The sequence below is a fragment of the Ambystoma mexicanum genome, chromosome 3p (genome assembly GCF_040938575.1).
Source record: "Ambystoma mexicanum isolate Mex_15411 chromosome 3p, UKY_AmexF1_1, whole genome shotgun sequence".
NCBI classification, from domain to species: domain Eukaryota; kingdom Metazoa; phylum Chordata; class Amphibia; order Caudata; family Ambystomatidae; genus Ambystoma; species Ambystoma mexicanum.
The window spans coordinates 193,069,831-193,091,908 of NC_090925.1; the positions used below are offsets into that span (position 1 = coordinate 193,069,831).

At 47.4% G+C, this 22,078-nt stretch overlaps 1 protein-coding gene across 3 annotated transcripts in view; it reads left to right on the top strand.

Moving 5' to 3' along the window:
• C1S (complement C1s) overlaps positions 1-22,078 on the top strand; it is a 479,233-nt gene that overhangs the window by 225,710 nt on the left and 231,445 nt on the right. The window contains exon 1 of one of the 3 annotated variants that reach the window (XM_069650602.1): positions 7,955-8,021. The exons of the other annotated variants lie outside the window; for them this stretch is intronic. Coding sequence (XP_069506703.1) covers positions 7,975-8,021 — 47 coding nt within the window. The 5' untranslated portion in view covers positions 7,955-7,974. Of the gene's footprint in view, positions 1-7,954; positions 8,022-22,078 lie in introns of those variants that run through there. 3 annotated transcript variants of the gene reach the window in all.

The following is a 22,078-nucleotide window of genomic DNA, read 5'->3' on the forward strand; positions in this document are numbered from 1 at the left end:
CCCTCACACGCCGTGAAAGAAATTGAAGGTCAGTGATGATAGACACCACACCATCTACATACAGAGAGTTCGTTTAATGTTGTAGTTTTGTCACCAACCAGATTTTATCTTTGGTTTTTTAGATTAACAAGATCAGAAGACTTACATACAATGTGACACTTGTGAATTCATCTGTGCTTCCCCACAGAGTCCCAAAGACGGGTCTACCAGATGTTGCAAACTAGATTAATTCAAATGTGTATTATCTAAATTTTGGGACCCAGAAACACAGCTTAGTGTCATGTTCACATTTTAGGTTTTCTATTGATTGATTAGAATATGTCAAATCTGTGTATTTCTGTCTAATTGCACGATGACAGTCAGTATTTGGTGTTGATTGTGGTCTATCTGACCTTGTGCGCGAGAAGGTGGGAAGCTGTTTTTGTGGATCTCTTTTCATCCTGGCAGGACTCGAAAACAGTGAGATCCTTTGGAACCGAGCTCCAGGGAGGCTAAGGGGGGTTGGGGTTTATTTCTCTCCTATATAGCCCTATACTGTCCGAGTTTCCCTATGCCATTGCTTCCGCCCCTTTTCAGCGTCTTCATTTATCTTGACACTATGAGCAGTAAAACACACGAGCAGCAGATGCCGCCTTAACATTCCACTCCTGCACTGCATGTTAAGGCCCAGTTAGGGCTCTGGAGAAAAGTGGGCGAGCCTTTGCCCTCTGGCCACACAGCCTGTCTAAACCACTGCAGGGAAAGCCCACCACTGCAGACTTCCCCGCTGTACGCATTGAGAATGTGGATAAGACCCTTCACCACAAATAGACATGATGCAATTATGAAACTGTGTATGAATTTGGGAGGAGCTAGCCCTCAAACTTAGCATTAGACTTCAGTTTAGCTGAAAGAGAGAATCTGTATTGAAACAAACGTATACAGGCACAATAGAGATGAATCGCTTTGGAATTGATGTTGCATATGTTAGCATGTTTGAAACTGCTGTACCAGTCCACTTATTGAGAGAAACACTGCCACTGCCTAAATGATATTAAAGTGCACAGATGATGTTGCTTTCAGATAGACTGCTTAGTTGCACTAATTGTATGCAGCTGAACATTTTTGGGAAACTCAGAAATGACATTGAGTGTCTGGAAGATCTAGGATTCCCACAGCTCTGATTGTGTTAATTGGAGAAGACTGATGCCCGCACCCCCCTGTTGAGGTCATGGAATGTTCCGCCCTTTGCAATGATCCAATGGACTGATAGAGAGGTCATTTTGGGCAGGGGCAACAGTCTTAAATTGCATGAGGGCGTAAATGCTCTTCTTGTCTGTATTTGCCTGCAGCGCTGCTGTCACAGATTTGACAAACTAACCTCTCATGATATTGAGTCCAACTTTTTGGTTTTTTTGCGACTTTGCAATTAGTGTCCTGCTTCAGCAGGCAAGAGACCTGGAGAAGGAATCAGAAGGAAAAAAAAAACTAAAGAAAATATGCGGTCAGAAAGTAGAATGAACAGAAGAGTGGGATGGAAAGACATATACAAGAATCCAGAAGCAAGAGTGACCACTATGACGCCATGGAGAGGGGCAGCAGAAGAAGCAGCAAAGAGACCCGGCGGGTAGGGGAGAGGCGTGGAAAGGTGAGGTAATTACGGAGAGACAAGAGGAGGTTGGATTGATACCTAACTCCACTTTAGTAATAATTGGTACATGGAGGTTGAGGATTTAAAAGTCGTTTCCAAAAATTGCTATCTTTGAGTATGAGCCTGAAGGTTCAAGGCAAGGCACTGAGATGTTTTTACCGAGACAGCTTTTAGGTGCTATACACCTTCAAGGATAGATCCTCTGCCTTTTCTCCAAATAAGCTGTTGAATTCCCCAATATTCCACACCCCTCGGCCACCACGTGTTAGTACTCTCATACCCCAATCTGTTTCAGGCCACGGCTAGCTCCGAGACTCGAAGCTGTGCCCGGGGTCGGGCTTGACCATGTGTGGTGCAGCACACAGCTTGAAAGATAGGAGGGCCACACAGAACACGTCTGACTTGTACACCCTTTATTTAACATGATCCTGGAACCCTTCCAGGCTTCCCACAATGTCACTTCCCCGAAACCTGCCTTCCCTTGGCCCCGCCCCACACAAAACGAGGTGGACAGTGTCTCGGAACATGGCACCTCCCCCTTTCTTAAACGACTAGATAAACAGGTCACCCCATTTCCTCAATGACTCTTACAGGTTTAGACTTGGCTGGGACTGGCCATCGCTGCCGGGTTGGGCTGCGATGCAGGATGCTGAGTTTCATGTTCCTCTTTCTTCCTCAGATGCCTCCCCATCTCCCAAGTATGAATGATCCGACTCTCTTTGGGACCAAACCCCTGCAGGTTCTTCTGATAGTTACTCATACTCCTCCAACGTCCCACAGCACTCCTTGAAGTGAGATATGTTTCGAGTGACTGTGAGAGGCCCGGTGCAAACATGGAATTTCCTTTCCAACGTTGCATCTTCTGCACTACCACCCTATCTCCCACTTCAATCGCTCTTTCTCGTGCACCCCTAATCCCATCGGCATTCACCTTTATCTTCACTTTCTCCCTCGCATACCTCTCTCGGGTCTCTGCGTCTGAAAGTCTAGGCTCCTTAACGATAGGGCCTTGGGGTAATTGTTCTCAGTCTCCTGCCAAACATGAGGTCTTCTGGGCATCTGCCCATGGTTCTGTGGGGCGTATGTCTATATTCCCTCAGGAGCTGATATAGTGTTTGTTCAAACGGCTTGGGGGATAACTGAGCGATTTGTAGCACCCTCTTGATACTGCTCATGAGTCGTCTCACCATACCGTTGGCCTGGGGCCACAGGGGTGTGATCTTGCAGTGTTTGAACACCATATATTGTGCTAAGTGTGCAAAGTCCAGGCTTGTAAATGGTGGACCATTGTCAGACTTGATGACCTTTGGGATACCGTAGGCCGGCAGTATGCGATCCATGACCGGTATAACCGCCTCTGCCGCCATGGAGTCGACGATCTGCACTTCTCGGTATTTTGAATATTCTTCCATCACCACTGGGACGTATGTGCCATCTCGGAGGGGCCCAAAGAAGTCAACTGCTAGTTCTTCCCACACCTCTTCCGGCAGCAGGGACATTTGTAATGGACTCTGCTGGGGGAGTAGAGCCACCATGCAGCAGATGGCACAGTTCTTCAGGGTGTTTTCAACCAGCTTGTCCAGCCCAGGGAACCATATCTTTTGATGGAGCAGCTTCTTTGTGGATACCACTCCTCGGTGCCAGGTCCACAACCTGTTGCATAGTGATTTGGGAAGCACAATTTTGCAACCCTTCATGACGATGTGGTCTTCCCTAACTGTGAGCTCATCTTGCACCAGTATCATATGCAGGACGTCCTCTTGAGACAAGACATTGAGGTGCTTGGCCATATCCTTGGCATGTTTCATTTGTCATTGAGTGATGCACTGAGAGACGATTGTAAGAACCATGTCATGTTTCGACTCATGTTGAAGTGTTCTCCACGCCACAGGGAATGGCTTAATCTGATGGATGACGTAGTGCAGGTAGGCATCCGCAATAGAGGGTTCAGGTTGGCATATCTCGGTTGTATTGCGTGATAGGTAATCCACCGGGTTCTGGTCCTTGCCCGGCCTGTGGAAGATGGTGAACTTGTAGTCCTGCAGCTGGAGACCCCATCTTGCAATGCACAGGGGCATGCAAGCCTTCATGTTCCCATAGATGGTAAGGAGCGCCTAGTGATCAGTGACGGCAGTGAAAGCCTTCCCGAATAGAAAGAGATCAAAATGTTGGCAAGCCCAGACGACCGCCAAGCTCTCCTCGGCATGCAAGTATTTTTGTTCGGTAACCGTCACACTGTGGCTGGCATATGACACAACTATCTTCATGTGTGGTGACTTGGGGTCGTATTGGGCCAGCACCGCACCCCGGTCCACGCGACTGGTGTTGACTGTCACCACTGTCTCTTTGGCTGAACTGAAGTATGCCATATCGGTGGCAGAAGCAATGCTTGCTCAAATGGTCTCGAAACTGGCCTCGCACTCTGGCGACCAGAGGAAGTCCTCGTTGTCTCTGGCCAGTTCTCATAGTGGTGCACTCACAGTGGCATAGTTCTCCAGATATCGAGAGCAATAGCTTGCATGGCCAAGGAATAATCACAGGTCTGAGACGTTCGCTGGACGCTTCGTGCCTTTCAGAGCCGCCACCTTGATGGGTCGGGGCGCATGGCCCGATCTGAAAATATGAGTTTGAAGAATTTCAGGGTGTGTTTCCTGAATTTGCACTTGCCTTTATTCAGAGTCACCCTGGCAGCCTCTTGGTGGAGGATTATGAGGCTGGCGGACACTCAAATACTTGGTAGAACATTCCATGAGTTTGAGGTTAAGGTGGCTGTAGCGCCATCACCCTGTAATTAAAACTATAAATGCCTAATCAGGCATATGTAGATATCGCTCTTGTAATCTGGTTTAGATGTTCCCATCCATCGGGGGCAAAATATCGTAATGCTTTCATGATGTTTTCTAGCTACCACCTGCTTACTAATCCCAACACCATTAATTATATTAATTAACACTGATAGTACAAAATCAATAATATAAATAAATAAAAGATAAACAACGGGAGTAGAGGTTGTCAATTCCATTGTATTCCACTTTTTTTCTTTAGTCCAGTGTTTTTATTTATTTTCAGATAGACTATTTCCCTGACATGTTTCAGTCCTGGTAGGGGGGCCTTCTTCAGGGTGACCTAAAATGAAAGATAGCTGATTTATCCTGTGCCTAGAGCCTTCCTAGCATCTCAAGATACTTTCCAAACACGCTGAAAGGACTTGCATAACGTTTTCGACAAGGTGGTTGTTCATGCCACTCCAGTTAAGCAGCACCTTGCAGAGCCTGCCTCAGGGGGCTCCTACCTGCTGCTACTGCTCTTTTCCTGCCACCCTCCAGTGTGCTCATTGCAATCCCCACCATAACAGTCCCCTGTTGCATTCTGCCTGCCAGGTCAATGACGACCCGCTATAGAACCAAGGTCAGGTATGATTATGCAATAGAGCTGGGACTCAGCAGGCGCACTGGAATGCAGGAGGGGTTGTTTAGCACATGCAAAACTATGCAGAATACACAATGCAGAAGACAAGGAAGGGGCGTGGTGGGCATACTTGCAGGATGAGTTGAGGTAAGAGCTGGACTGGTGTAAAAGGCTGGTACAGACTAAGACCCAGAGGAGTGGAAAGAGGCAAATCTGGAGCATGGAGTGGGGGTCATTGCAAGATGGAAAAGATGAAGTGATGAATGAATCAGGGGTCGAGTGGGTTGTGTGTCTATTTATAGTCTACAACCTGCTCGATGGGTCTTTTGCTCGCCCCTCCAACTGCTCGCCCCCTATCGCTCCCTATGAGCAGCTGCATTTTACTCGACCACAGGTAGTCGACATATGCAACTGCTCATCGCTTCCAAAAATGAATTTCGCCACCTACACTTCTGACCCTTGACCTGTCCCACAATTACACCCTTCTCTTCCTTTCATGCCCCCAACCTTAAGACACCTTTCCTAACCACCGATTGCTCTACCCAGACACTGCCACCTACTAACCCTGTGCTGCACCACCTTCTGCCACACTTGCCATCATTTACCCTGTTAGTTGCCCCTGCCATGCCCCAACCCCACATTACAAGCATACCCCCACCACACATTCCACTGCCCCACTCACCCCATCCCCTCCCCACCATGCCAGTATACCCCCAGCATACGTTGTCCGCACCCGGTAGGGCGCTCAACCCTAGACAGAACCTCAGCCAACACTAGATTGCTAGTGTTCCATCTTTTAAAGGGTTCAATCCTAAATTATCTCTAGCCACCATTAAAAGGCTACCGCAGGGTCGACCCCAAGCTCATTTCCTCGCCGATATGATGAAAGGATTATAACTGTTAAAAACCGCACAATCCATAAGCCAAGTTTCCTGAAATAAAAATACATTGAGCTTGTCAATGTAATTCTTTATGGCATCATTAGCCATGAGTCTACCATAGCCTGGTGTATTCCAAGAGAGTAGCAGCAATGCAGCCCTCGATGCTCTGGGAGCGACTACGTAGTCTAGACTGCAGTAATGCAGGAAGCTCTAGGAACGACTACGTTGTCTAGACTGCAGTGTCGCAGGAAGCTCTAGGAGCGACTATGCAGTCTAGACTGTAGTGTCGCCGGAAGCTCTAGCAATGACTACATAGTCTAGACTGCAGTGTCGCAGGAAGCGTGAGGAACGACTGCGTGGTCTAGACTGCAGTGTCGCAGGAAGCTCGAGGAACGACTGCATAGTCTAGACTGCAGTTTTGCAGGAAGCTCTAGGAACGACTGCGTAGTCTAGACTGCAGTGTCGCAGGAAGCTCTAGGAGCGACTGCGTAGTCTAGACTGCAGTGTCGCGGGAAGCCAAGACCAATCTTCTATTATTCTCTTTGGAGAGCAGTCAACCTGCAGTGATTTTGTGGATGAACTTGAGCAACTGATTTTCAAATTAAACTTTGGGGCAGATTTATCTTACCCAGTTCCATGTTTTGATACTGTTAACCTCCCATCACATCCCACTAAATCATATGTAGGGGGCATATTATTTATTTATTCATTTATAAAGCGCTCAAAGCCCCAAGGCAACTAGTCGCTGATACAAACTCTAGAAGATGGTTACAGGTATTTGGAGCATAGCGTCATGGTTCCACAATTACACTTTTACATATTACATAATATACATTTATATATACTAGTAGTACAGGTAATAGGCAAGTGCCTAAATGGCTACTACGGTAGATCTAGCCTGAAGAGTAGGGTTTTTCGATTTTTTCGAAAAGTCCAGAAGGAGGTGTCTTTCTTAGGTGAGTGGGGAGGACATTCCACAATGTATGCGCTATAGTAGGGAAACTTGATCCTCCTGCATTCTGTCTTCTAAATTTGGGGGTGATGAACAGATTGGTGTAGGGAGAGCGGGTTGGTCTGTTGCATTGGGCTTTGCGGATGAGGTTACTGAGGTGTAAGGGTGCCTTGTTTGCGATACATTTGTGAGTAAGCGTGAGGATTTTTAAATTGATTCTGTCCTGGACAGGGAGCCAGTGGATTTTCCTCCTAATGGTAGAAACGTGTTTGTGTCCAGGAATGTTTAAGGCAGTTGTTTTGAACAACCTGTAATGTTTTGATGTTTCTTGAGCTGGTTTCTGCAAGTATTGAGTTGCAGTAGTCTATCCTACATAAAATGTTGTTGTTTGTTGTTTACATCCAGGACGTCATTGACACCATCACGTGATGACTGATGACGTCATGCACGTTGAAGGGGTCATCACGTGATGACATCACAACGTCTGTTATGACATTTTAATAAATAACAGCCATCTTTAAACCGCCCCATCCAGCGTCTTTTGCTGATGGCCAGGAATAAAGTGACACACAATTTGTAGAGAACTGTAGGTAAGTCTTTCCATGCGTTTACTCTTGAATGCATAGGTCAAGCTCTCTTCTATAAGATTGCCACAATTCCAAATTTCGAATTATTGTGTGTTTTGAGACAGGCTCCCAAAAACAGCGCAGACTTTTGTCAAGACTGCTCCAATTAAATGTGGATTATTTTTCCATTTGAGGAACAGAACACTACGTCACCATTGTCACCATTGTCTAGATTGGTACTCTGGCTAAGCAATTTTTCAATTTACCAGTTTTATATAAATCAGACCCTGATACACTTATACCATTTCTATAGCCATACTTTGAAGATATTTATGAATACATTTTCTTCGCTAGGTATAAGGATTCTTTCCAGGTTGTGAGCCTTTTCGACACAAACGATCTTGTCTTGCTGTCTTCCAGCAGGATGGGTGTTTTTGCTTTCTAAATGTTTACTTTTCTATTCCTACATTGCAATCACATACATAGTTACAAAGGGGATTTCTTACTTTTCAGGAGGTTCGGGATCTGCCAGCTTGGATGATTACCCAAATACATTCCCATAAGGCAGATTATGGAATGTTAAGGTACGAATTCTATACTGTAGACTTGTGAAGATTTAAGAAATACAAATTGTGTCAAGTGTTCAACCCTACCTTCTTTTACTGATTCTAATAATTCTAGAATTCTGAACAGTGAGGGAGTCAATTGGAGACCTTATTATGAAAACCATTGATTTAATTCAGTTGAATTATGTTATATACTACTGTACTTGGCACTTTGGCATCACTCTTTGAATGTATATGAGTTATATAATAAGTTGTCTTGTTTTGTAAATGAAGTACTAGATATATACTGATTATCTTCTAGAAAAATTGCCCCTGAAGAAGAGAGATTGTTCTCGTAACGTGTTGGGCTATAACAATAAAAACACTTTTTGTATGAAATTACCACTTTACTACAGTAGAGATTAAACTCTTATTGAAGGGATTGATTGCATTGCTTAGATTTGATAAAACGCATTCATTAAATGTTTGGCTGATCTACTATCGGCCTATGATAGTGTGCAGGGGGTGGGAGTTTCCTTATTCTTGGGAACTCTTATTTTGTTTTCTTGACTTTTCCTGTGTCAGGGCAGGCTTTCTCCGGCCCGCCCCTTGAGATTAGGCATTTCATCCCTAAAATACATGCCTCACCACTTCTACTAACATCTATATACTTTAAGGGGTGCAGTGTATATATATTAAGTTTACACGAAGAGACAGGTTAAAGAACAGCAGGCTTGCATTCTGGTGCAGAAACGTTTGCTGTGCCATTGGGCATGCAATGTTTACTGCAGCGTTTACATTTTGAACGTCAGAAATCGTAGTGTTTCTCCATTGACAGTCACTTTGTGCAACCTCTAGGGGTAGTCCCAAGGTCAGCGTATGTGTTCATTTCTGGCTCTAGGCGTGCACTTCAGAATTTGTTAACTCTACTAATACAACACAGCCAAGCACAGAGCACAATGAACACACTACAAGTACCATACATGCCAACGTTCTGTGACCAAAAATCTGTAGGAATCTTAAAGTTTCAAAAATAGTCAGGCGAGGAGGTAATGATAGGAATAGGGCACGTCAGCAGCCCATTGTCATTCAATGAGCGTGCCGCTGCGGGTGCATTTAATGACAATGAGGCGCCTGCCACACCTTCTGCCACCACGCCAGCTCGGGGGAGCCCTTGAAAGACTCCCCCGAGCTGGCGTAGTGGGGGGCTAATGGCGCCTTTTGTCAAAGGCACCCGCGGCGGAGGGGCGCATTTAGCCCACCACGGGGGCGCCTTTTACATCAAAAGCATGCATGCTGCGCCTTCTCGCCCTGCGCCAGCTTGGGGAAGTCCTTGAAAGACTCCCCGAGTTGGCGTGGTGGGGGGCTAATGGCGCCTTTTGTCGAAGGCACCCGTGGCGGAGGGGCACATTTAGCCCACCGCCGTGGGTGCCTTTTACATCAAAAGCCTGCATGCTGCGCCTTCTCCCGCTACGCCAGCTCGGGGAAGTCCTTGAAAGACTCCCCGAGCTGGCGTGGTGGGGGGCTAATGGCGCCTTTTGTCAAAGGCACCCGCGGCGAAGGGGCGCATTTAGCCCACCGCCGTGGGTGCCTTTGACATCAAAAGCCTGCATGCCGCGCCTTCTCCCGCTACGCCAGCTCGGGGGAGCCATTGAAAGACTCCCCCGAGCTGGTGTAGGCAAAAAAAAAGTTTTTTAAAAGTTTTAAAAAATCGGTATTTGGTGCCAATAAATCGGTAGGCGGTAGGACTGTTTAAAAAGCCGTATCCTACCGCCTAAATCGGTAGGGTTGGCAAGTATGCAAGTACCATAGAATACCCTAAGAATAACTTTGCTTGTGCCCTCCATAGCAGGCTGCTCTGACAGCATGGCCTGCACTTCACATGCACTTCATGTGTTCGTGCCTGTTAAGTGGACTTGCAGTCAGCTGATTAGGACGTTGTTCTGGCGCCTCTCCTTAGACACCAAACAAGCTGCAGGGACTGCCCACACCCGGCCAGCACTTCGCGCGTGACTCGGGCATATCACATGTGCCTGTTTTGTGAACTTTGAATTAGGACGTTGTTGGGGGATCGCTCCATCTCCAACACTTAACCCGCACTTTGCGCACGCTCCGCACATATGCCTGTTAAGTGCCGTCATTGTAGCGGAGCTACTCCGTTGGCACATGAATTCCATTGTCGGTCACTTGTCTTCATAGACGTCATTTGCGGGTAGCTGCTACCCCTGGCATTCCCCTTGCAACACCTGCCCCTTCCTCTGATACCCTGGATTTAGAGGCAGTGCTGGCAACATGAAGCCCAGTGCAATATTAGCCTCAGCAGGGTGTTCTTTAGGGATCAGTGATGCAAGCATAGCACATGCAGAAGCCTTGCACTTTCATATTTGCATTTACTGCATGGCTGTCTGCACACATTATATGCACCAATTTCCGAAATATGGACATGCACACAAGAATATAAATATAATCAGTCAAACTCGTTTATTTCGGATCATACATCCATGAAACGTACATAAAAACACATTTCATACAATCTGAAAAGAAAGACAAAAATGCTTCCATCCAAATAAAATAGTGACATCCAAAAACGATTTGTAGATTCGTTGTTATGATGATATTATAGGGATAAAAGCAAGCACTAATACATGTAGAGTATTGATATAAAACAAGGATTGCATCGAGATATTGCATGGGCACAGGTTCCCTTTACACAGGATTCTGTTGCTCTGGTAACAATGATCAAGCTCTCTTAGCCCATGCTTTCCTCAGGAAGCGGCCAAAGCAAACGCCACCCTCAGCTCTAGACACGCCCAAGTCCACTGTCTCGCAAACCCGCAGTAGCAACGTGTTTCTAATATCTGCATAGAGAGGACAGAAAAAAACTAAATGGGCCAATCTCTCCCTTTCCCCACAAAGGCAGAGAGAAGTAGCTCCAACTGGACATCATGACTCTCAGTGGTGACAGGATGAACCTGGCCCTAGTGGGGCAGGCTTGTGATGTCATTCTGTAACAAACAACAGGTACCCCGCTGGCCCCTCTTTATGGGAGAGACAGGCGGATAGAGTCTCACTTGGTTTTTTTGAATTATTTCCTCCGCCTGAATACCAGCAAAAAAATGCATAATCTTACATTTCAAAGTATTTTTGGGAAGCGTGTCCAGCATTTCAGTCTTCTCAAACACATCCTTAGAAATGGGAACCAATGAATGTAAGCCATCCTATACCAACTTGTGAACGACAACACGTTTTTAATTGTAGCCTTTGTCATATTCTCTTCTGTATGCCATCCGAACAAAAAATAAAGATATGTTGTGATGAACAACACACAGCTGAGAACAGATCCTGTTTGACAGGAAGACAAATTAAAATACAAGACTTTACCAAGCATTACTGTTCATTCAATTATGCTAGTTGGTAATCAGTTTCTTCATGTGTTTGTGCATATATATGTATACGTGCTTGGATGATCAATTCCTATTATACTTAAACTGGGGGCAACAGCTGGTGGGGAGACCATGCCTTTCAGCATAGCATGGCCAGGAATGCGGTTGTTGTGGTGGAATGGGGTCTACATAAGAATGAGACTGCAAGTGGTGTACGACGGCTGCATCCGAGCATAGAAAACTACTATGCATATTATAATACCAGACTTATGAGGCGTTAGCCAACAAAGTATTACTTGGGGTTTTGAACCTGCTTTTGCTGTATGGCGGTAACAGCTGGTCATGTCAACCTTTGCCCTGCATATAACGACTATATCTGGATTAGCTCTGGGGATAAGCACTTTCCTCTAACATGTCTTTCGGAGGTTGATAAGTGGGGTTTTATTAGGATGGAGAATAGTGCTCAGAAACAGAAAGATTGACTAGCTGGCCAGTGAGGCTGCACTTTGCCTATAGTGGAGACACCTGGGCATATAAAGCTGTACCTGGCATGTGAGGCTATAACGGGTAAACCCTACTTTGGCATAGGTGGCTGCACTTAGATCATGGTCACAGTACATTGGCAAGTGAGACAGTACATTGAATAAAAATGATTTTAGCTGCATTTATCATCCGGTAACAGTACTTGAGCATGTGAACAAATACCTTGAATATGATGGCTTTGTGGTATGAGACAACGCAGATGTAATGCACTCAAAGTAGCTACATGACGCTCGAATGAATAGCAAATGAAATCAGTGCCTCTGACAGATGATGACTCAGTTGTGTGTGCCTCTTTGTAATAATGGCTGCACCCTAGCATATCAGAGCAGGACTCTATGTTGGTATCTAAAATAGACATTTGGCTGCTTAAGGAATTGTTTATTATTGTATCTGACATACACAAATTGTAGATTGTTTTTGATGTCACTTCCTATAATGCTAATGGGGTGAAAGGTCATGTGATGCCTGCTTGTGTGATGTCAGCAAGTGTCTGGTGTCACTTCCCCTACACCTGGCATTTTTTTAAATGACGTTCCTGCTTTTCTTCCTCGCTAATACCATCTGGGCTCATTGCATCTGTGCTCATTCGTTGTGCTCATTGTGCGGTCCTTACGCTCACTTCCTCATTCTAGCTGGGATCAGTTTCTTTGTGTTTCTGTACACTCGATTGATTCCTGCATCTCCCAACTTTTGGGGCATATGGCAATCACGCCCCTGCCTCTGCTAACGCACTCATGCGTGGTGTTATGTTTAGTGTAGCAATGGCCCCACTGCCCTGTCGCCCCTCTCATTCACTGGTCCTACAAACTGACATTGCCATAGATGTAGTGACAAAAACCTTCCTCTTTATTCCTCTCTACAGTTTTGTCTTCCGGGGCTATAGTAGCCCTCATTCTTCCTCCCCCTATCCCTCGTGTCCCCAGTGCTTCCTCCCTTCCATTAAGGTCGTTCCCACTAAAGTGGCCCCCTGCAATTATCTCCGCAACATCTCCTCCTACTTGTCATTGAGCTGCTTCCTCTCCATTCTGCTCGGGTATTATGGGAATCATCTGGTGGTGCTGACAACTTCTCCTGTTGGCCAGAGCTTTTTCCTTTGGTGCCATTCGCTCCCGTCGCCTGCTGCCTTGCTCGTTGGCCAGAGGTGATCTCTGTAGGCTTTGTCCGGTGGATTTTCCTTCATTCTGTCTTGCCACCTGTGAAAATCTCCTCTTGCTCTACCCCTACTGCTATGAGGGCCCGTCGTCTCTTTTGGTGGGAAGTGGATTCCTTCCCTGCACACCCGCACAAAATGATGACTTCTCCCGCGTCTGGCACATGGGAGGTGGTGGCAGGGTTGCTATGATTGCAAGAGAGTCCATCCCCCTTAGTCATTGATGGGAATACCGACATTCTCTCTCTCAAATTCTCACCTTCCCCCACCTGGACTGTCACCATTCACCTTATCTACCACCCTCCAGGCCCTTCTCCAAACTTTGAGCAAAATATACTTCATATCCTCCAGGATGACCTCAAAGCTTCTCAAAAATAATCTTATTAGGTGACCTCAACCTGGGCCTCCATGACCCAAATGACCTACCATCCAAATCATTTTCTAATGCTCTCAACACACTTGGCTTCGCTCCACGCATCACCAATCCCACACACAACAAGGCCGCACATTGGACTGGATCATGGACCACAACTGCCAAATCGCCACCAGTGCCAACACAGCAGGCCCGTGGTCAGACCATCATATTATCAGTTTCTCTATCACACAGCCAAACAAGCCAATAGCTCCACCAAACCCACTTCTTCCTGCGGTCTCACAGAGCTCTCAGAAGCTCACCAGAGACAATATCCTACCAAAGATCAACATTCCTTGCCTTCAGGCTCCCTTCGCCTCGAACCCCACTTCACTAGTGGATACCTACACTTCAGTCCTCTGTAAGGCAGTGAACACCTTAGCCCCCCTAATACCACACAAAGCGAAGATGGTCAGACACTCCAATTTACGGTTTACCTCTGACCTGCTAGAATTACGCACCCTGAAATGACAAGCCCAGTTAACCTGGCTAAAAGATCCCACCATCGCTGCAAAACAGGTCTTCACCAAAGCCTCCAAACAATATAAATCAGCCATAATCTCAGCTAAGTCCAACTCCTTCAACGCTAGAATCAGCAATGCTAAGTCAGACGTAAAAGAAATATTCTCCATTTAGAGAGAATTTGAATCCCTTGTTGTTCCCCCCCACAACCATCATTAAAAACAAGATCTGGTGCTCCAGTATCCAAGAGGCACTCCTAGGCAACAAGCGGCATTCAACGTAGTACCCATGACCTCTAGTAACAATTGCTCACCGCCCTCCTCTACTTCCTCCACCACTCACTTCTTCTTCAGAGACCTATCCAAACCCGATGTAGCCAAACTGATTAATAATCTAAAACCCTCAAAATGAAAAGGCGACATATGTCCTGCACCCCTTGCCAAAGACTGTGCTGACATGCTAACCCCCATCATCACAGCTATCATAAACACCTCCTTCGCTCAAAGCACTGTCCCAGCCAGCCTTAAAGAAGCCTGGGTACTCCATCTCCTGAAAAAAACATCCCTTGACCCCTGCCATCCTCACAAATTACAGGCCAATCACCACTGTCCCCTACCTCCTAAAATGTTTGGACTGAACTTCCTACCTTCAAGTTCAGCAGTTCCTGGAGGAGAATCACATCCTAGGGATGCGTCAATCTGGCTTTCGCCCGAGGCACGGTGCAGAATCTGCCCTGCTCGATCTGAAAAATCAATTAGATGAGATCAGGGACGAAGGCAAGGCTGCACTGTTTCCTCCTCCTAGACTTATCGGCAGCATTCAACCTGGTCAACCACTAGATCCTCTGCCACTGCCTCACCACTCACACTCATTTCTCATTTTCTGCCACTGCCTGGATAGCACCCTTCCTTAATGGAAGAGTCATTTGTATTTGTATTTGTATTTGTATTTTATTTATTTGTAGAGCGCACCAAGCCCTGAGGCATCTGGTTACTTATCTTACATGAGTATACAATGACAATGTTACAATATATGGTTACAATAAATTACATATGTAAATGAGAATGTAATACAAGACATGGTTATATACAGTTCCAAATATATAATAGTGTGAATTTTCAGGCAATCATTAAAAAGGGGCGCATAGCTAATTCTCTTGAGTGGAGAGCCATGCTTTAGTCTTTTTTCTGAAGATGTGGAAGGATGGTTCAGATCTTAGCATTAAGGGAAGGGTGTTTCATTTCTTGGTTGCTAAAGTGGGGAAGAGGCTAGGGTGGGGAAGCTGCTGTCATGAGAGTCTTCTCAGAGATGGCCAACGCCTCTCCATCTCCTATCACCTGTGGTGTGCCACAAGGGTCCTGCATCACCCCTATATTGTACAACATTTTTACCAGGCCCCTATTCTACATTTTAGATTCACTCGGCATAACTTACACTAACTATGCCGATGACACTCAAATCTTGATCCCCCTCTCAGGCTACTACACAGAAGATTCTAACGCCCTCAACACAATCTATTCCAAAATTCAGAGCTGGATGGCAGCCAATCACCTCTGCCTTTACAGTGACAAGACAGAAATCCTGATTGTTGTCCCGCCAAGAGCCATAAAGACCCTCAACAATCAATATTCTGCCTTCAATTGACAATTGCTTGATTTCTGTCTCTAAAACAGTAAAGGCCCTAGGGGTCTACCTAGACGCATCACTCACCATGACTAGACAAGTAAGTGCCATTGCCTCCTCGGCAGTGTACGCTGCCAAGGTCCTTGATGCAGCCAGACCCTTCCTCTTTAAGAACAATTGCCTAACCATTTCCTGTGCAATCAGTGGCTCAAATATTGATTATTGCAACATCCTATTCAATGGCACCTCTTCCAGAAACATACTCAAACTTCAAGTAATCCAGAACAACAACCTTAGAGCAGTCCTGAACATCCCAAAAAGAGAGCACATCTCGAGAGCTAGATGAGAGGCACACTGGCTTTCCATCCAGGAGCGGATCATTTTCAAAACACTCTCCATCACCCACAAGTGCCTATCCAACACAGCACCACCTTACCTCTCCAAAAGAATTGCCAAAGTCCATTCTTCCAGACCCACTAGGACCCCTTACACAGATAGACTAATTGTGCCCAAAGTGAAAAGATGCAAAGCCGGAGGCTCCAGCTTCCCATACCCTGTTATCAAGCTCTGGAAAAACCTCCCACCCTCCCGGAGGTCAGGTAAATTCTACTGGATCTTCTGCAAAGCACTAAAAACTCAGCTCTTCACCTAAACCTGAATTCCCCCCATCTCGCCTCTCACCAGGAACCTCTATGTCACACTGCCCAACTGCCTGCTCTGTTGGATAATTGCAACCTGGTTTCATACACATGTATTATTCTGTATGTTTCTATGGTAACTACTGTTTGGGTCACACATCTGTCACCTTGTACTTGTGTGAAACTATGCATGTAATACAGTAGCTTGACTAGTACTTGTACCTGCAACAGCACATCCATGCCTATACATTGTTTGCGTGCTTTACACATGAAATACATACATAAATACATAAATTGGTGTGCCATCGCCGGCATAGCACATCCAGAACCTATAGCACATACGTTCTTCTCCACCCAGCTCTGGTGTGTTACGTTGCAGGGTTCTATCAACACTGTTGTGTCCTCGTGGCCACCTCGTCTGGTGTGTGTGTATGGCAGCTACCTGCTCTCTCTCCTTCGGCTTTTCCATCTAGGTTTCTTGGGTATCCACCCTTTCGTAGACACATGCCAGCTCCAAGACGTCTGCCCGCAGGAGGGACTGAAATATGAGTGATTGCACCCCTCTATTATCCGGCAGCCTTTTGCCTCCACATACATGAAGTTTGCAAAGTTGCAGTGCAAACTCATCTTTTGCAATCTGATGACAAAGTCAACTATTGTTTCCTGAGCTAGCTGCTGACATTTGTTGAACAAATACCTTTTAAAATCCTTGTTCGCTTTGGTAACTAGCTTTTTGTTGAGTGTGGTGATGCCCATCCCGTATGTTGCTCTCTCCTGTGGCGGGATCGTCTTTAGAATCCCCTTGACCTCTCGCCCCACAATGCTTGTGAATACCATCAGGAGCATTGTTGGATCATCATCACCCAGCGCTTTCATGTAATCGGTAAACTCCTCCAGCCACCCCTCCCACCTGGGCCCTCTGTTCTGCGGTGGCTGCAGCTGGAATGGTTACGGCTGCCTGAGAAAGGCAGCTTTTGCTGTACTGGCCGCACTGCTCATTCTTGGGACTGCATCTTCTTCCCCCATTCTGTACTTTCACCTCCCTTTTTGCCTCCTGTCCACCTTTGGTTTCTGTCACTGCAGTCTTCTCCTCATACCTCTCCTGGATCTTGGCAGAGTCAGTTCAACCTACCCCCCCGACCCCCCCGAAGGTTCCATGCTCCCTCCTGATGTGCGGTGCTGGTGACGTTGCAGCTCACCGTGGTACCCTTCTCGGGGTGTTGCAGCACTCTTGGCAGTTGGCCTAACTGACCGTGTCCAGTCGGCGGAGTGCCCTCTTCTGTCGGTATGTTCTTGGTACAGCAGCACGGGCCGACAGCCCCTCCTCACTACGGGCAGGTTGCCCTTTCAGTGTCCCCTGCACTGCCGGGCAGATGGCCCTTTAAATGAATCCCCAGGCCGATCTTAATAGAACACAAGGGCCCGGGGGCCTCTTTCTCGGTAGGCGGGCTGCCCAATCCGCAAGGGTGGATTGCCTTCTTCCTCCTCGGGCTGGCATCAGCCTGTATTTGGGGTGGAATTAAGCCCTCCTCGCCTGGGGCGGAGCACCCTTCCTTCACGGACAGAACACCCTTCTGCAGCACGTTAGGTGGGCGGACGGGCCACACTCATGCAGGCGGACTGCCCTACCATTCCAGGGTGGATCACTGTCCTACATCAATGGCGGAATGCCTCAATTTCCGCACAGAGGACTACCATCACCGTCGAGTGGCAGATCGCCTTCCTTCTGCTGCGGATTGCCGACTTGGATGTGTGACAAATTGCCCTTCCTTTCCTGGGTGGGTCTCCCTCCTGCATCAGTGGCGGACCTGCTTAAACTTTGCATGGCGGACGGCCGTCTATGTTCGGGGGTAGACTACCGTCTGCAAAGTAGGGACCTCTGCTGCGTACTCGTTGAGGGCTCCTAACCCACCATTTCATGCAGTGGATTGCTGATGCAGTGCTTCTTGACACAGGGAAACATCTCCCCTCGTCGCCAGTGGTTATACTTAGTGGAGCAATGGCCCCACAGCCTTGTCTCCCCTCTCACTCACTGCTCGTACCACCTGACACCACGAGAGATGTGAAGACAACAATCTTCCTCATTCTTCCCCTGTACACTTCTGCCTTCCCGGGCTCCAGTAGCCCCTCCTCTTCCTCTCGGCATCCCTCGTGACCCCAGCTCTTCCTTTCATTAAGGTCGTTGCCACTAAAGGTGACCCCTGCATTTATCCCTGCAACATGTGCAGTGCTGAGAGGGACAGTAGTCGGATGCCTGCTCTGCTCCATTGGCGATTGCATCCATTTTGCCACACTGCCCCACCCTGGACTTGGGACTGGGGACCTCAAATCACGTCTGAAGTAACACCTAGAATGTGCGTCTCTCCGTGGAAGGAGCTTTCTTAGGGTTCCCTGTTAGTTAAAGTGGAAAAGGCCGGGTGGACCACCTCCAAGCGTTGCATCACTTAGCAGCTGGTTTGCACTGGCCCCCAGAGTTCCCTGGCCTTTCACCTCAGACCACTCTGCATGATATAGTCGCAGGGAGATGAATAATTCAAGTTGTATTTATGTGCAGGAGAGAACACTTTCATGACCCTGCAGCAGTATCAGGGCAGAGCGCGGTCAAGACACAACTCTTGTTCGCTTACCTCGCTGACAGCAGAAGGGGGATGCTTACTGATAGTTGCACTCATTGTGACAATTAATGGAGCAGCTCACGGGCCTGTCCTCACTGAGCACATTAGATAGGGGGCGCTAACCCCTGAGGATCAGCAGCAGAAGGACCTGGTTGCCCTCAATCTTCCTTTGACCCACTCATGCTAGGGTGACCAGACGTCCCGGTTTTTCCGGGACAGTCCGGGGAAATCACCCACCGTCCCGAGGTACCGGGAGTTTTTTTATTTTATAAACCCCGTCTGAGGTTTTCAAATGTGGGTGGCTATGGTCCAGGACCCGATTTTGAAATACTGAAATTGGGTCCCGGCGCAACTCTTCCTTCACGAATGGGTGCATGAAATCCTTTTCACGCCCCCATTTCCCCCTTCCCCTACCCGGCGCTCTCCTCCAATGAGAGGAGTGTGCCTGTGAGCACACCCCCTCCCCGCCACCCGCAACAGGCCAGAGACATAGAAGTAGGACTACAGTTGTATGTGTATTTACTGTAGTCCTACTTCTATTTCTATGGCCTGTCCGGTTTTTTATTTTTTTTAAACATCTGGTCACCCTTACTCAAGCAGTTAGAGAGGGGTTAAAGCTGCAGTCCAGGATTTTCACGCAGAGCGGTGCACGGATGAACATTCTTCTGCCTACCCTTAAAAAGAAACCCCTGTGTCCTGGCAGGCAATCAAACAATTAATGAGGGCAAGGAAGGGGCGAACTCGTTACATCTGAGGGCACTTATGAAGGGACTAGGAAGCACGTGAGCAGGAAGTGGGCAGAGAGGTTCCTAACCAATTCCACAACCCACATGTAACCCTGGCGTTTCCTGCCCTGGCCTGCTGTCTTGTACACTCTCCTATCCTCCCACCCCCAGGTCAGGGAGGCACCACACTGGAACCACCCCCAAACTCCAGGTCTGCAGGACAGGAAAGGCCGCTGAGCAACCGGCAACAGAAAGATGTTAAACAATCCAACTGGAGCCGGGCTACATCTTGTGTTCCATGATAAGAATAAGGCACAATACACGTGGTGGGGCAGGAGGGGAGTGTTTAGCCCTTGCGGGCAGTTAAATCCCAAGAAAACACAAGCCTTCATATGCTATTCTATATTCAGCTCTCTATAACATTGTGACGCTGGCCGTATCATTTATTTAGTGCGGTTCAATGATAAGTCCTTCTGGGCAGGCAACCCTAAGCAGACCCCGACACAGGTCTACCCTGGGCCTCTAATAATTCGCAGTTTAACCCTTTTGTTAACAGTTCAAACAGCATCTTTTTAAACTAATATTGGCTTTTTTCATGTAACTAACTTTGGCTGCTGAGGTATGCCCTAAGCAATTGTCCAGTGCCCTAAGGAGGCCCACTTGAGTCGCTGTCTATGTCCAAAACACCTTTGTGCCATTAAAATGTCCATGGGATCCTGGCTTGATGGTTGTCCTTGCCTGCTCTCCCACAAGTGGCATCAGGGACTGTTATTCCTGAAACGCCTGTGGGTAGGGTCCCCTTTTTTCCTGTGATTACACCGCTATTAACTTACAAGGCTATAAAAGCCAATTACCTCTGTTGCGGTGCAGCTCTGTCCTTTTACTTCACGGCGTGGGGCCGCCGGGGAAGGTTCTATTCATTGGCTGAGGCTATCCTCTTCCAGGGTGAGCCTGTGCAAGTGAAGCCCTCATTCGGCCGTGCGTACCTGGGTATGGATGCCAATGATCCCACTGCACTCCTCCGGCATTCATAGTCCAGAGGCAACGGCCGGGGAATGCACATTCATCCTATCCCCACGTTAAGTTCTTACTTCACTGCCTGTCCTGATTGGCCCCAGGTCAAGCAAATGCCTCACCGGCCACCGCACCGGTGCGGGTCGCTCCAAGCATGTGGCCTAGGTCAGCATAGTTTTGTAGAACTTCACAGCCTGCCCCACCTGCCCCACTCTTTGGACCTGTCGGTGCCCAAGCTGTGCACAGCCTGGAGCTCATGGATCATGCTGGGCTGCTCCTTGCATACAGAGCCCCACTCTTTAAGTTCTTGGACACCGGGGGGGTGGGTGCTTGAGGTCACATCCCCCCAGGGAGCACCTGTGCTGCCTCTCCCTACTCTCCCCTTTCTCCAACCATTATCCTCTTCAGTTGTTTCTCAACATCCTCAAGTTCCTGGAGTGCAACCCTTGTGGCAGTAGTCTCTGGCATGGGAGGCCTGCCCAGTGTCTCCAGTATGAATATTCCATAGTACCTCCCTGTCCCCACACAGTGAGAACACCATGTGGCTCCAATTAACGCATTAACGTACTCGCGATTGATATTTCCGAGAGAATGGTACTGGCTGACCTCAACAAAGTACATTTTGGCAGACCACAGAACAGCAATCTGAGCCGAGGCGAATTATCCATTATCAAAACATTGTATACAGATGACAGTATCACCATCAGACCTGCTGATAAAGGAGGCGCCCTTGTCTTGCTTAACACAGAAGATTACAGACAAGAATGTAAAAGACAACTAGATGACCATATTGTGTATGCAAAGATTGACCATGACCCCACCAGTGAAATCGCTAGCAATTTGGAGGAGTTGCTCACAAGAGCAGGAGAAATGAGATTCATAAAAGCCTCTTCAATCCACATGGAAGGCCGATTGTAGCAGCCATGGTAGGCATATTGCAACCATTAGGGACATACATTGACTATTTCTTGCAACCTATTATTCAGAAAACAACCATTTACGTTAAAGACAGCACCCATTTTCTAAACATACTCGGACATATTATTCTGACCGATGACAACATTCTTTTCACAATCAATGTCTGTCATGATTCCTGCCCCTCATGTCCCCAGCCCTCCAAGATGTCAGGCTGGAGCCAGGCCACGATCACCTACATGGCCCTCAAGGGCCTCTCCATCCCTCCAAAGACCCACTTGGAGTCAGACTTGGCGCTTGTGGCACCAGACTCACTCACTCCCATAGGATAACATTTGGGATTGGACTTGTAGTGCATTGATGGGAACAAGATGGATGCCACCACATATTTCGGTTCCCAGAACTGCATGTGCAGTCTAGTCTTTTGGGTGTGGTTCAGCCCAGAGACACCTGGGATACCCAGAGACTATTTAAGGCATGCCCAGGCTGAGAAACATGCTTTGTGTTTTCTGCACCTGCAGTGTGACACTCACAGTTTTCGGATTGGTCTCCAGTAGGCCTACATCTTTCTTCTGTGTTCACCTCCTGCAAGAACAAGAACACCGTTAGGAACAGC